This window comes from Symphalangus syndactylus, chromosome 4, assembly GCF_028878055.3.
Source record: "Symphalangus syndactylus isolate Jambi chromosome 4, NHGRI_mSymSyn1-v2.1_pri, whole genome shotgun sequence".
NCBI lineage: Eukaryota > Metazoa > Chordata > Mammalia > Primates > Hylobatidae > Symphalangus > Symphalangus syndactylus.
Genome location: NC_072426.2, coordinates 134,867,426 through 134,884,206, shown reverse-complemented (window position 1 = coordinate 134,884,206; position 16,781 = coordinate 134,867,426). Strand labels below are relative to the sequence as shown.

Below are 16,781 nucleotides of genomic sequence, written 5' to 3'. Positions count from 1 at the left end.
GTACCTTTGTTTTTCTTTTACTTGTCTTTGTCAACTTGGGAGTATGATCACCTTACCAATAGCCTTTACCAGTTTGTACCATGTTACCAATCAATTCTTTCAATCCAGGAATACAAGGTGTCTTCAGATTTATTTAGGTCTTCTTTAAATTCTTTCAACAAAATTTCATAGTATTTAGTATGAAAGTTTTGCATCTCTTTGGTGAACTTTATTTCTAAATATTTTATTTTTTGATACTGTTGTAAATAGAATTATTAATTTTCTAACAGGCTATAATAAAAAGATTGTATTTTCCTTCCATCATATACTCATTCATTTATTTATATAACTGAATTCATAGTTTTATTTAAATCCTTATATTCCCTTGTAATTACTAATTATTTCAGTGCTCAAATTGTCCCATATTTAGCAAATCAGAGTCTCTTTTAACTGGTTTCTGTATGTTTTTGGTATGCCTCATCATTCTTTGAGGACTTCTTTAATTTCTGAAACCAGATATTCCAGGCTCATCTTATGTTTTCCCTAGCAAAATCCCAGAATAGTTTTTATACAGGTAACACTGGTACATTTCAGTGGATAATGCTATTTGGAAACTACAATCTGTAGAAATGTATAGCATCATTAAAATATATAATTTATTATTTATCTTATTGCAATTTTTGTTTCTTTTGGAAAATTAAATAGAAAATGTGAATCACTAATTCACTTTCTCTTTCATTTTTTCCTTTAGTTCCTCCAGTCATCCGGGTGTATCCAGAGAGTCAGGCTAGAGAGCCTGGGGTAACTGCCAGTCTTAGGTGCCATGCAGAGGGCATACCACAGCCTCAGCTTGGCTGGTTGAAGAATGGAATTGATATTACACCAAAGCTGTCCAAACAACTCACGCTTCAAGGTGCTTTTTACTTGCATTTTTTTATCTTAAATGACCATGCTGATAATTTATACTAAAATTTATAATGTTATTTGGAAAATAAAAGAAAAATGAGTGTTGGTGGCAACAGAATGTCATGAATATGAAAAAAAGCTTATATCTAAGGAATTATATGGGAAAGATTCTTTTAACATTTTAATGTTTTTAATAATAGTCTTGTCATAATGATTAATTATGTCATTATTTTGGTGATAAGTAAAATATTAAATTATGTATCTTTAAAATACTTGTCCTGTGAATTATAGCAGTTATGCTGAGCAGAATAATTAGATTCTTTTATACAAATTCATTTCTGAAGTTACTTTTTAAATGTTTAAATAATACCTTGAATATGTATTATGGAGGATTTCAATACAGAATTTTTAGTGGATTTTTTAGCATATTTTGTAAATGAAGGGAGAAAAATATCAAAAAGTTACTAAATGTTTTCCATTTACATTTTTTAACGTTTGCATTACATTCTAATATATAAAATATTGTACATATTCTAATATTCTAATGCATAGACATGAATAAATTACTATATATTAGATAATAATAATCCCAAATATGTGGAAAATAAACAAAACCAGGCAAGATTTGTAAGGTCAAATAATTTAAATAGTCCAAAAGCAGTTGCATATAATATATTAATTATGCTAGCATTAAAAATAAACCACAAACCTTTTTTTCATTGTTAGGGGTAACACACAACACTCATTTTACGGGAGTGTCTTCTTCATGGGCATTATAGTTCTTATTTTATGACTTTAATTTTCTTTATACTATTAAACATGAACATATGTTGTCACTTTATTACATAGAGTTCTATTATTATTCCACTTTAACAGTGGATATATATAATCATTGTACATTTTTAAATAAAACTTTTTAAAACTTCTACTTATTCTTACAAGTCAATAGAGACATGTCTGTGAAAGTGTCCTTAAACTTTAAAAACTTTAATCCTAGAAATCACTAATGTGCATACATAGGTCAGACACATTTGCACACATATCTAGTGATTACCTCAAGAGGTCTATAATCTGAGAGGAGAAGACTTATTAACAGAAATGAAATGAATAAAAGTCTAAATAGCTTCTGACTTTGTCTCTTGCCCATTTAATAGCAATAGACCATATTATAAAAGTATATCGAAATTTTGCTTTCAGGAATATACACGACAACAAATTTTTGAAGTTGTTACACTCCAGATTCAACATTTAAAAAGAGGAGGTGCTTGCAAAGAAATTACTGTAAATTTTTACAACAGGGAAAAATAGTTGAAGTTTTAAGAGAATATGACAAAAAATAAAAGGAGAGAAGAGATAATTCTACGCACATAAGGGTATAAAACTCCATGTGGCTTAATAACTGCTTAATTATCTCCTTATTCATGAGGTGCTTGTTTAGTGTTTATGTGTGAAGTCCAAGTCCAGACAGTAATTTAATATCTATGGCAATGGCTGGGATAATATGTGAATTAGAGAGAGTAAAATCCCAAGAAAGCACAAATATTTTATTAACAGGCAAGTGAAGAAAATAATAGAAAGAGACTAAAATTCATCAAGAGACAGGAGACTAGGTGATAGTATGGAAGAAGAGAAAGTTAAAAATAAAGAGTTCAACAATGGCAAATGCATAGAAAGGTCAATAAAAGGCATTGATAAGTGCTTACTTCAGGTGATGAGCATGTTCTTGCGACATTTAGAAAAACAGTATCAGTAACAATCAGTTTTCAGGGTGTTTAGAAACGAAAAGGAGACAAGAAATATGAAAATCTCTTTTGACCAGATTCTGAAAGGAAAAAAAAATAGAAGGTAGTAGTAGCTCCTGGTGGGGAGGCTTAGAAATGATGGAGATATTTCTTGGATAATTCATCAATCTGAGAAAGTATCAGCAGGGAGAAATGAGAAGGATGAAGGCTGCAGGAAGAGTCATAGAAATCAATAAGAAATAAGGGGAGATTTGCCTTTGAAAGAAACAGAAAATTTCCTGTGAGAAGTAAATCGAGGTGAAACTAGGAACAGAAAGTTTTGAGGTTGCTTCCTGATCACTTCTATTTACCACAGGATTGAAAGAGCAAGATCACTTGCTGAGAGTGAAGTTCGTATTATGATGGGAAACATCAAACAAAGTATATAAAGATTTGAGGTAAAAGTAGAGGCGGATATGAAAGGCATCTAACTGGAAAGGTCAAGTGAAATGAATAGCAAGTAGTTTTGAATGTCCTAGGAATTGAAAACTGTGAATCTGAAAATTATAAACTCGCTTATGCAATAGTCTCATAACTTACTCAAAGAACTAGGTGCAGGGACACCAGATACAGAGATGGGTTAGCTTATTCTAGTTCTAGAGGTTAGGAAAGCAGATGTGTCAGGATGCTAAATAGATAAAGGCATTGGTAGTTCTGGCAATAGAGTGGTAACGTCTAAGAATGCTAGATTACATAGGAAGAGAAGGAAAGACAATGGATCATATAGGTTAGGAGAACATGTAAAAATATTGGGAGACAGCATTTAAAGAAGGAAGAAATTTATTTGGTATTTCAAAACAAAACCCAGAGAATTTAGGCTGTTATGTGTGTGGATCCTGAAAAAAAAAAAAAAAAGATATGATTTTGGAGGAGGCCATATCTTATATAAAACAAGGTGAAGCAAATGTAAATACATTGTTTACTACCTATCTTTAGAGCAGGTTCCTATAAACTAAGACCCACAGACCATATCTAGATATCTGTCTGTTTTTTTAAATAAAGGTGGGGTTTTTTTGTTTTTGTTTTTGCTTTTTTTTTTTCGTTATTGTTGGTTTGTGTTTAGAATAGAGTTACACTCATTTTTCAAAACATATTGCCTGGCTGCTTTAATGCTGCTATGGCAGAGGTGAGTAGTTGCCACAGAAATTGTGTGGCCCGCAAAACCTAAATTATTTACACCTGGCCTGTTGCAACAAAATAAAAACCTGTCAACCCCTTTTTTGGAGTAGTGATTCTCAATGCATGATGCAGGGAATGAGGGTGTGTAGTAAGCATTTGCAAATAAAGAAACAAGTTCAAGTTATTCAAATGATTATGTCTCTCCAACATCCACATCCACTGCCTCTCCATATCTCACATCCCTTGAGAGCTACTGGCTCCTAGCGATGGCAATCAAGCTGTTTTCTTATTGGTTTTCTACCCTTGTTTTCCCAAACCACACTGATTACGTTGCCTTCTACCTGTCACAGATAGTCATGTCCCATTCTACTGCATGTGTGGTTCTTGTAACTGAACAACATGGAACACACAGACACAAATATGTACACAAACACACACACAGCACACGCACAGGCATGCACACACACAAACACACAGAAAGAAAAAGAAAGAAAAACAAAGAAAAAGAAAAGAAAAGAAAGAGAAACTTAAACAAATGACTATAACAAACACTCAACTGCCGGGTGCGGTGGCTCACACCTGTAATGCCAGCCCTTTGGTAGGCCAAGGCAGGCAGATAACCTGAGGTCAGGAGTTTGAGACCAGCCTGGCAAGCATGGTGAAACCCCATCTCTACTAAAGATACAAAAAATTAGCCAGAGGTGGCAGCGTGGGCCTGTAGTCCCAGCTACTCGGGAAGCTGAGGCAGGAGAATTGCTTGAACCTGAGAGGTAGAGGTTGCAGTGAGCTGAGATCGCGCCACTGTACTCCAGCGTGGGTGACAGAGTGAGACTCTATCTCACAATAATAATAATAATGTTTGATGAATGGCAATAGTATACCTGCATGATTTAGCTCAATTAATTACTCTATGAAAACGTCTTTCATATATATTTTCCTGCAAACTAATCATATTGCTATTATTAGATTTCTGAAAAAAGCTTAGGGGAATGTACGTTCTGAATATTATAAGTAAATATATAAATGAAATTATACTTATCAATATGAAATACCTCATATACAATGTAGAATATAGGAAATGACACAAAACGTAAAATATGCATTTGATATAGGGTCTTGGGCTCTCTTATAGAATGACAGCACAGTTTATGAACACTTGAATGCTTCTGGAATAATTTGGCATGCCTTCAAAGTATGAAAGTAGGAAGAGACACAGTTTAATTAGGACAAGCCAAGAGAACTGTTTGACTGAGTAATCAGAAAGCACTGTTCCAAAACTGAAATTGTAGTTTACAAGTTGCATTTCCCTTCTTTTTTCAGCAAATGGCAGTGAGGTTCACATAAGCAATGTGCGCTATGAAGATACTGGAGCATACACTTGTATCGCAAAGAATGAAGCAGGAGTGGATGAAGACATCTCTTCTCTTTTTGTGGAAGACTCTGCTAGAAAAACCCGTATGTATTGAACCACCCCACAGCACACACACACCATATTCAACATACATTTTTACAGCTTTTTTTTAAAAGTAAAGGCACCAGAAAACTGTGAATTGCACAATGCATTATAACAAATAGATTTTATATGTAGGAAGGATAGAAATCTTGAAATACTAAAAGCAGATTTAAAGATGAAAAAAAGTTGTGAAATTTTCATTACAACACTAGATTTTATTTTTTTGCAAGTGTACATATGGTGTTTCAGGTCCTGTCTTCCCATTTGCTCTTGGAGGAATTTATATCTCTTGCAAAATCCCTCTCCTCAATTAAATGTGGGGAATTCAAGGCCCCCAAATGTATCCATCGTGTATCTTCTAGGTAGAATAAATTACTATATTTGTTTTCCTGTCAGTTACATTGCAGTCACTGGATTAAGACCTGTACAGCATCCTTCTCTACAGAAGGTTCAGTGGTAACTGCCACTCTAAGGCACTCACTGCCCCTGACACAAAAACTACACTGTTGCCGTTCTTGGTTTAGTGCTAAAAATCCTTTTCCGTCATGGTCCATGTTGTCTGATTGTCTCCTGGTGTTATACCCAAAATGTCTTGTTCTCTTTTATTTTGTTTCATTACTTGGCAAAAGGGATAGAGATAGGGTGGGGATGCTGAGGATGGATTGCTTTTTATGATAGCTGAATTGTTTGGAACTCAAACTGCTATTATAGCATTTATCAAGTGCATTCTTTGCAAGCAAACAAACAGCCGTTTTCTTCCCTTGGTCCACACATGCCACAGTATGGCTGTTTTGGGATAGGGTCTGGATGTTCTTGAAATGACTGCTCCCCTTGTTCTCTGCTCTTCAATCTGACTTGTTACGCTGTTATTAATATATGTTTTGCAAGAGTCTGATATTATTGGACCCTCCAACTTAACAGGCCCATTTTTCTGAATGCGGTGTTTGAACAAGGTTAAAGCATTGACCCAGCCAGGATTCTTCCTATTCCTTCTTAAGTCACTTGGTGCATATTGATGTGAGCGGATCCATTGAGAAAGAAGGACCTTACCCAGGTCCCAACTACTAATACATCATTATCTTCATTTTGTCTGGTTAGAACAACCATCATTACAAAGAAATATTTAAAAAGGAAAGTCTTTAGGTAGAAAAAAGAGAAAAAAAGCTGGATTTAATGGCCTGCATGAGGTCCACCATAATTCCTTTACTCTACTCCTTTTATGTGGTATAGCCAATACTAACTTGTAATTCACTTTCTGTTAAAAATTAATTTGAAGTGACAAGTAATTAAAAATGTTTGTTTTCTTTGTCCTTATGATGATGTTTGTGAAACAGATTTTAATATCAACTCCATATTCTTACTTTATTTTAATGTTTGTCATGTACTTTTTCATGTATTTCCCTAGTTACAACAGTAAAACACCTAGCCAAAGCTCCCTTAGTCAACAAATCATACATCCTTTTAGTGTGTGAATTCTAGGAAAATTTTAGGAGAAGATTTAACAGGATTAAATTTTCAACAATGTTTAATCTTGTTGAAGTAAAAGTGCCCATTTAAAAAATAATAATGCATGTAATTAAAATCAGGACAATACTAAATAAGTAAACCGAGTAGAATATTAGCAACTACGGAAAAGTATAAACAGAAAACGTAATAATGTCTACTTGATAGAAGACAGTTTCCCTTGGGATGCCTCCTAATAGTTAACAGAATTCTGCATAACAAAAGGAAACCAAAATCAGGTGGATTTCATATTAGTGAAAATTACCACCTTTTGTAACCCCCATCTTAAGGATTGTGGATCTAGGTTCTTTTCTAGTAATTTCATGGGAAAAGACCAATATTAGATATACACGGCACATTTGTATTTTGGAATGCTAGATATTTTCTTTATTTATTATTTTTACTTTTTCAATAATTTCAAATTTTATTATGAAGAGTGCATGTGCAGGTGTGTTACATGGGTATATTGCTTGATGCTGGGGTTTGGGGTACAAGTGATCACATCATCCAGGTAGTGAGCATAGTAGCCAGTAGATTGTCTTTCAGCCCATGCCTCCTTTCATACTTCGCTCCTTTAGTAGTCCCCAGTGTCTGTTTTTCCCATCTTTATGTCTATGTGTATTCAATGTTTAGCTCCTACTTATAAGTGAGAACATGTGGTATTTGGTTTTCTGTTCTTGCATTAATTCACTTAGGATAATGGCCTCCAGCTCCATTCATTTTGTTTCAAAGACTATGATTTCATTCTTCTTTATGGCCGTGTAGTATTCCATGATGTATATGTACCACATTTTCTTTAACCAGCCCACCATTGATAGGCACCTAGATTGATTCCATGTCTTTACTACTGTGAATAGTGCTGCAACAAACATGCAAGTGCATGTGTCTTTTCCGTAGAATGATATATTTTATTTTGAATCTAAACCCAGTAATGGGATTGCTGGGTCAAATAGTATGTCTGTTTTAAGTTCTTTGAGAAATCTCCAAACTGCTAACCACAGTGGCTAAACAAGTTTGCCCTCCCACCAACAGGATAATAGGCATTCGCTTTTCTCCATAGCCTTGCCAGCATCTACTGTTTTTTGACTTTTTAGTAATAGCCATTCTGAGTGGTGTGCGATGATATCTCACAGCAGTTTTGATTTCCATTTTTCTGATGCAAATCAGAGTGGTGACGTGGAGCATTTTTCATATGTTTGCTGACTGTATGGCTTCTTTCGATAAGTGTCTGTTCTTATGCTTTGCCCATTTTTAAATTGGATTATTTGATTTTTGCTTGTTGATTTAAGATCCTTGTAGATTCTGGATATTAGACTTAACTGCTTGCGTAGTTTACATATATTTTCTCCCATTCTGTAGGCTGTCTGTTTGCTTTGTTAGTAATTTCTTTTGCTGTACAGAAGCTCTTTGGTTTAATCAGGCACTCATGTCAATTATTATTCTGTTGCGATTGCTTTTGGGGACTTAGCCATAAATTCTCTGCCAAAACCAATGTCGAGAAGGGTATTTCCCACGTTTAGTTTTAGGATTTTTATAATTTAAGGTCTTACACTGAAATCTTCAACCTACCTTGAGTTAATTTGTATGTATGGTAAGAGGTAGTGGTATAGTTTCATTCTTCTGCATGTGGCTAGCCAGTTATCCCAGGACCATTTATTGAATAGATAGTCCTTTCCCTGTTGCTTTTTTTGTCTATTTTGTCAAAGATAAGATGGTTGTAAGCGTATGAGTTTATTTCTGAGGTATCTGTTTCGTTCCATTGCTCTATGTGTCTGTTTTTATACCAGTGCCATGCTGTTTTGGTTACTGTCTCCCTGTAGAATAGTATGAAGTATAGTATGATGCCTATGGATTTGTTCTTTTTGCTTAGGATTGCTTTGGCTACTCATACTCTCTTTTGGTTCCAAATGAATTTGAGGATAGATTTTTCTAATACTGTGAGATATGACATTGGTATTTTGGTAGGGACATCTTTTAATCTGTAAATTGCTTTGGATACTATGGCCATTTTAACAATATTGATTCTTACAGTACATGAGCATGAAATACTTTTCCATTCATTTGTGTCATCTCTGATTTCTTTCAGCAGTGTTTTGTAGTTATCCTTGTAGAGATCTTTCACATCATTGGTTAAATAAATTCCTATGTATTACATATATTTTTAGCTATTATAAACGGAATTGTGTTTTCAATTTGGTTCTCAACTACAGTGGTATTGGTATATAGAAATGTTGCTAGTTTTTGTACATTGATTTTGTATCCTGAAACTTTACTGAATTTGTCAGTTTCATGAAGCTTTTTGCAGCATTAGTAGGGTTTTTTATATGTAGGATCATATTCCCAGCAAAGAGAGATACTTTGACTTCTTCTTTTCCTATTTAGATGTCTTTAATTCTTTCTATTGCCTGGTTGCTCTGGGTAGGACTTCCAGTACTATGTCGAATAGGAGTAGTGAGAGTGGGCATTCCTTTCTTGTTCCAGTTCTCAAGAGAAATGCTTCCAGCTTGTGCCCATTCAGTATGATGTTGGCTGTGGGTTTGTCAGAAGGTGGTTCTTATTATTTTAAGGTATGTTCCTTTGATGCCTACTCTGTTGAGGTTTTACCATGAATGAATATTGGATTTTATCAAAGGCTTTTTCTGCATCTATTGAGAGATTATATGGTCTTTGTTTTTAATTATGTTTATGTGGTGAATTACATTTGTTGATTTGCATATGTTGAACCACCCTTGAATCCAGGAATAAAGCACACTTGATCATGATGAATTAACTTTTTGGTGTTCTACTGGATTCAATTTTCTAGTACTTTATTGAGGATTTTTGGATTTGTGTTCATCAGGGATATTATCCTGAAGTTTTCTTTTTTGTTGTTGTTGTTGTGTCTGTGTGAGATTTTGGTATCAGGATGATGGTGGCTACATAGAATAAGTTAGAGAGAAACCCTCCTCCTCAATTTTTTTGAATAGTTTCAGTAGGATTGGTATCAGTGCTTTTTTGTATGTCTGGTAGAATTTGGCTGTTCATTCTTCTGGTCCGGGGCTCTTTTTGTTCGGTACATTTTGTATTACTTACTTATTCAATGTCCAAACTTACTGCTCTAGTCAGGTTTTCACTTTCCTTCTTGTTGAATCTTAAAGGGTTATGTGTTTCCAGGAATTTATACATTTCATCTTGATTTTCTAATTCGTGTGCATAGAGGTGTTCATAATAGTCTCTGCGGATCTTTTGCATTTCTGAGGGATCATTTGTAATGTCGTCTCTGTCATTTCTGATTGCACTCACTTGGATCTTCTCTTTTTTTTTCCTTCATTAACCTAGCTAGTGGTCAATCTTTTTTATTCTTTTAAAAAACAAACTCTTGCTTTCATTAATCTTTTGTAAGGACTTTTAGTTCTCAATTTTGTTCAGTTCTTCTCTCATTCTAGTTATTTTCTTCTATTAGGTTTGGAATTGGATTGCTTTTTTTTTTTTTTCCTAGTTCTATTTCTGATGTTGGATTGCTAACTTGAGGTCTTTCTAACCTCTTGATGCAGGTATTTACCACTATGAACTTTTCTCTTAACACTGCTTAAGCAGCATCCCAAAGATTTTAAATTGTGTCTCTATTTTCATTAATTTCAAAGATTTTTTTTATTTCTGCGTTAATTTTATTGTTCACTCAAGAGTTGTTCAGAAGCAAGTTTTTAAATTTCTCTGTATTTCTGTTGTTTTGAGAGATCTTCTTGGTATTGATTTCTATTTTCTTTGCAATGTGGTTTGAGAGAGTGCTTGATATTATTTTGATTTTTTTGCATTTATTAATACTTGTGTTATGGCAAAGCATGTGGGCAATCCATGAGCAAAAGAGAAGAATGTATATTCTGTGGTGATTTGGTGGAGTATTCTGTAGCTATGTATTAGGTCCCATTGGTCAGCTGTCAATTTTAAGTCCATAATTTCTTTTTCAGTTTTCTGCTGCAATGGTCTTTCTAATGTTGTCAGTGGAGGGTTGAAGTCCCCCGCTATTATTTTGTGTCTGGAAAGATATTTTCAAAAATGCCAAAAGAACCAATCAAAGACCCATTAGTAATAAATATACTTTTCTTATTTGCACATATTAGGAAATTATTGACTTGTATAAATCTACCAAAAATAATTTCAGGAATTGTTTTCAGTAGTGATAGGATATAATTTTTAAATGAAAAAGCAAATTGTTGTAACAGAAGAGTATAAATTTTGCAAAATGTGGGTTGGAATCACCCAACACCTCTCTGATGTGGGGGTACTACATGACCTCTCTGGGCTTTAGTTTTCTTATCTTTAATATGAAATAAATACTAATACATCGAGAGATTTCTGTTTCGATATTACATATAAAGCACTTGTCAGAGCGCAAGACATAAAGCAGCCCTTCCTCTGACTCACATTTGTTTTCTAAAAATAACTTCTTATTGCCAGAAACATTGACAAAAATCTATTTCTCAAAAGCCTAGAAAACCCAATAATTGCTAGAAATCAGAGTTTTATAATAATGCATGTAAATATTGATAGCATAGCTATAGGCAGATATGAGTATGTAGGGGCATCCATTTTTATGCATTCAAATATTAAATATTATCTCTCTTAACATTTAAAAAATGGACTCCACTGATTGAATATACATTTTATTATTTAGTGTATATATTAAGATACTTTAAATAAGTTTCAAAATCTTTTTCTAGAGTTCACTTTTGTCACAATCAAAGAAGCTACACTTCAGTCTCCCTTTACATTGAGTCAATTTATACTTCTATTATATATTTGAGAATTATTCTGTAATGCACTTTTCTTCTGTTTTTGAAAGATGCAGAGAAGAGAGGTATTGAATCCCATGTAGACAGCAATAAACATGGGGAAAGATTTGTAACTTTGGGTGTAAGTAACACAACAAAGACTTACTTTGTCTGGATACAGCTTTGGAGTAATCATCCAGCTATTTTCTACATAATAGAGCTCATAGTAGTAACAATCACATTTTTTCCTACACTACATTTGCCAGAAATATGATACTATTGAGAGAACAATTCATGCAAAGCATCATATGGCCAAGGAGTTTGTGTTTTGCTTCTACCCTAATCTTTGAAGTGGGAAACTTTGATTTACAGTGTCTAACTTTGTCAACAAATATCACTGGAAGTTTTCTCATGTGAGAAATTGAACTACAAAAAAATTGTGCTTCAAAATAATATACTCTACAGTTACATTAGAGTTAGGTTTTCATAACTAAGATTTAATAGAGTGATATACAGGGAGGATTTAAATGCAAAGAACAGTAGAAGTGGACCATAGGGGATTGTGTGGTTGCTCACAACAGGGAGTAGGAGAAGATATAAATTATGTGAAGGGATTTAGATAGAGGTAACACATTATTTATTTGAAAACGTCTTGTACATAGCATAAGCACTTGACACATTTTCATTCCCAAGGGAAGTCAATTCCCAGGTAATAAAGATTCATCCTCAATATGAAGTTAAATAAAAAGTGATGTGAACATAAGCTTCTATAGGAAGCTTTTAAGCTACAGGCTGCATTAAGTGCTAAGAACAGATTGACTCACATCTTGCTATGATTTTAGTAAGGAATATGATTAATCCAGCTATTTGAGAGTATCAGAGTATGTCTAAATATATTATAATAGAATTTTATAGTCTAAATATAATACATATACTATAAGGCTAGATACACCATTTTTAAATTATTGTCACAAGCAGTTGGAAATATTACCTTATTACAATAATTCTTACTTTAGAATTAGCTCCAATAAATTAACATTAATTGGCTGTATGTCAAAAAATTAATATTTTGATGGTTCATAATTTATGATAAAATAAAACAATTTGAAGATTTTTTAAAAACACATTTCAAATGGTTAAAGTCTACAAGATTATTTGAATAAATAAAATATAAACATATACTATTTATGTAAGTTAATAATTATTATTAAAATGAAATAAGCATAATTGCTAATACTAAGATTTAGCAATATTGTAAAATCCAGCCATTTGTTTCCAACTATCTTGAAAAAAAAATTGAAAAACATATGAATAGTTATGAGGTATCTTCCTATTTTAGAAGTAGAAGAAAGGGTCTTAACATAGATTAAAACATGGTCTTTTTACCTATAAAGATAGTATGAATATGACTATCATAAACTTTAGAAATAGAATAGATTCTGATAACATAAACAAATTAATTAACCTCTTTAGTCTTCATTTACTTTCTATTTCTATAGAATGAGGAAATACTTACCTCAAAAGGCAGGTTACATAGATTTAATGAGATCACTTATGTAGGATCTTATTAATCTCTACAGAGGCTAGGAAGACAATATAAACAGTTGAATAATATAGTCTATAAAGAGCTATAAATGAAGCCAAATGCAAAAGTCATCAATTAGTAATTATTTCTAGACTCAACCGATATTAGGTGCAGCAGTAATCAGATTAATAATTGCTTTGTTTTTACACTCAGTAACTGTGAGATAGATAGAATAATAACGTACAGCGAAAATTCATAAAGTGCAGACATCACAGCGGGTAGGATTTTATCCTGATAGTGATGAGCTAAGAGCTAGAGTCAAATAGAACCAAATAAAAACAAATATTTATGGAAAAAATAAAGCAATGAATAAAAAATATTAATTTTCATATATTTTATTAAATATAATTCAATAGAGGATATATACTAATTATAACTTAAAGCAGAAATTAACAGTTTGTATTTCTTTTTGAAAAGCCCCAAATTACTTGTTTAATATTTGATATAACATTTATATAGCAATAAAGTTATTATGAAATAAAATGTCTTAAGATGAAGAGTCATGTCGAAGTTAGCCATGCTTGATAAGCATTTATTATTTTATAAGCTTTCATTATTCATAATAAATTCCAATATTCATGCTTCTCAATTTGGCCAATGTCATTGTCACACCCTGTGAGGTAACTTGTTCTATAAGTCTTTTCATCTTTTGACCCAGAACATACTGAAAATACCTGTCTTGTGACTTCTGTATCTGAAGACTATATTTTTAAAATAATACTCTTCAATATCATTAAATAGATCTGTTTCTAACACGTTGCCACTTTTTGCACAAAAGCAGACCTTTATTATCTAACAAGATACTATGTGATCTGAATGTCACTAAAATTGACAGGTTTTCAGCAACCATAAACTACTGGGCATCTTTATTGTCTACACAACAAAATAAGAAGTAATGCTTTCTTATTTTGATCTATTGCCTAAATTTTCTCTGCAAGGCATTATATACCTTCAATGGACCTCCTATCTCATATTACACAATGCCAATGTGACTAATTTATTTTAGGATAAGTTGACAATGATGATGAAATTTTATTTATATGACTTTAGGCATGTGGACTGAATACACTTACATATAGTGACAGTGCTGAGTATACAATCTCTATTGAACTTAAAAATATGTACATACTAACGTCGTATTGCTTGTGTTTAGGAGAAAATGTTAGGACTCTCTTCGAGGTTTTATAATTCCTAAGGCTTCAAATATAGTTAATCCTTTACCAAATAACTGTGTTCTTAAGTTTAACAAAAGTAGAATTATCATCACTTTATGATTCTCTTAGTGTTCTCTGTTGCAGGAATTCGGTCAGATAATGGCATAAATGTGCAAAGAGTTAGCAAAACAAATATATCTTTGAAATGCCCAAACTCTGGGGTAAGGGGCTGAAGTGGGGTGTTTTCTCAAAGTTTTGTGAAGTCTAATTTATGCCATATATTTGTATTAACTGTGTGCCAACAGCCCAGATCATACAACTGTGTTTCCTATTGTCCTCTGTTTACCCAAATACCTGATTTCTGGTAAAGGCTGACTGTGTCTGAATAAGTCAGATAGAGTAAATCAGACAGTTTGATTATTGTTCTTCCTCCTTTTTTGCTTTATATCCCAACTATATGTGCATTTTATATTTGTTAAACATGAAATGTTGTTAAATATGAAATTTATTAAAAGATACTTTTCTATCTCATGCAGTAAAATGGTATGCCCATTTGAATATCTTTCCCCTAAATTGATGTACTGTCTGTTTAATACATATGGTCATACTCAACTCTGGTATAAAGAATAATACATCCTTTGGAAATATTCTACAATAGTGTAATTTTAATAGAATCAGATTATTAATGAATAAAATATTTCTACTTTTATCTCAAATATGCCTTAATAAGTCAAAATGTGTTTATAAATATAATTTCTTGCTATAAAGTAAGGATTCTGTGTGTGTATAATATACATAGTTCAGCCATTATCATACAAATTATAATTATACTAATATTAATGTCAAAATGTAATTTCAGAGTTATGTTTCACAAAGCAGAATAAAACACCAGAGGACCCTGTATGATTAAGATTAAGAAGTTGTAATCCTAAAAATTTGCCTAAAGTTATTGTCAACACAAATAATTGACAGAAACTCATTATCATAAATAAATAAAGTCAACCCCCGCAAAACTAGCCTATAGGTTTAAGAAGGCATTTCAAAGACAAGGAAAAATGAAGTATCACTATGAATTATGTAAAGATGCTAATTCTCATTAATTATAAAGAAAACATACCTTTAAATAGTAGAGAAATACCTAAAATAATAGAGAATGCTATTTCACATCCACTATAATACCAAAAGTTAGAAAGTTGCATATTACCAAGACTTGGTGAGATATGAAAAAATAGGAATTGTCATACATTACCAGCAGTAGTGTTCGTTTTACTGCCCTTTGGAAAGCATTTTGGCATTATCTGTTAGAGTTAATTTTTCCTATGCCTTGAGGGCCAGCCATTAGAGTCACATTGAATTCCCATACATCCAGAAACTGTTTAGGAAGAACCTCCCATGGATGGAATATTTTTTTAATTTTTTCGTATTTGAATTGAATGTTTGTATTGAACCAAACTGATTTAATTTCATGCATACACTTTGAAATGGCTATAATTTGACTTCTGTAATTCAAATGTGTGTGAAGCTAGTTACCGTACAAAGTATGTGAACACCAAAGGAGTATTACCCCTAACTTAACTATTTCTTAACTGTACATTAGAAAAAAGACATTTACATAGAACTTTTATTGTTAGGAGAAGAAAAGTTCTGCAGAGAACAATGGGTTTGTTCATTCATGCTTTCACCTTTTAAGTGTTTCTTGAAGAACAAAGAAACATGTTGCTAGCATGTGGTCAACACTGAATATATCAATTCTCTAATTTTAGAAAGTCTTGAAGTCCTTCTTTCAGAAAGAAAGTTGAGTGCAGGTAGGAATGAAGGGTAACAATAATATATAGGAATAAAATAATTGCTGTTAATATGCACATAAGCGAAGCGTGATGAGACTGCAGACACAGGAACAAGTAGTCTCTATTGAGGTAATGAACATAGAGCTGATCTTTGATGGTTGTAGTGACACTTTCATAGCTGGAGATTTAAGAGAATATCAAACCTAGGAAAGATCCAGGTCATTTTTTTTTTTTTTTTTTTTTGAGACGGAGTCTCGTTCTGTTGCCCAGGCTAGAGTGCAGTGGCACGATCTCAGCTTACTGCAACCTCCCTCTCCCAGGTTCAAGAGGCTGAACCTGCCTCAGCCTGCCTCTCCCTGCCTCAGCCTACCGAGTAGCTGGTATTACAGGCATCTGCCACCACCTCCGGCTAATTTTTGTATTTTTAGTAGAGATGGGGTTTCACCATGTTAGCCAGGATGGTCTCGATCTCCTGACCTTGTGATCCGCCCGTCTCGGCCTCCCAAAGTGCTGGGATTACAGGCGTGAGCCACCATGCCCGGGCCGGGGAATATTAATACCTGCTAGGTCTGGTTAACTTTGTGTAATATATCATCATAAAAAATATTTACTATACTAGACAAGAATGTATTGTGACATAGAATCTGATTAAGAAAGACATTGAAGTGTATGCATGAAAAAAAGACAAATTAGAAAAGACAAGTTATATTTCTTCTGTCAATGAAAAGAGTCAAACTCTATTTGTAGATATTTATTCTAATCT

General features: G+C 33.0%; 1 protein-coding gene across 4 annotated transcripts in view; it reads left to right on the top strand.

Moving 5' to 3' along the window:
* Positions 1-16,781, top strand: part of FSTL5 (follistatin like 5) — a 783,576-nt gene that overhangs the window by 626,716 nt on the left and 140,079 nt on the right. For all 4 annotated transcript variants that reach the window (XM_055276294.2, XM_055276292.2, XM_055276293.2 and 1 more), the window contains exons 9-10: positions 731-892; positions 5,106-5,240. In XM_055276294.2, the coding sequence (XP_055132269.1) occupies positions 731-892; positions 5,106-5,240 (297 nt within the window). The remainder of the gene's footprint in view (positions 1-730; positions 893-5,105; positions 5,241-16,781) is intronic.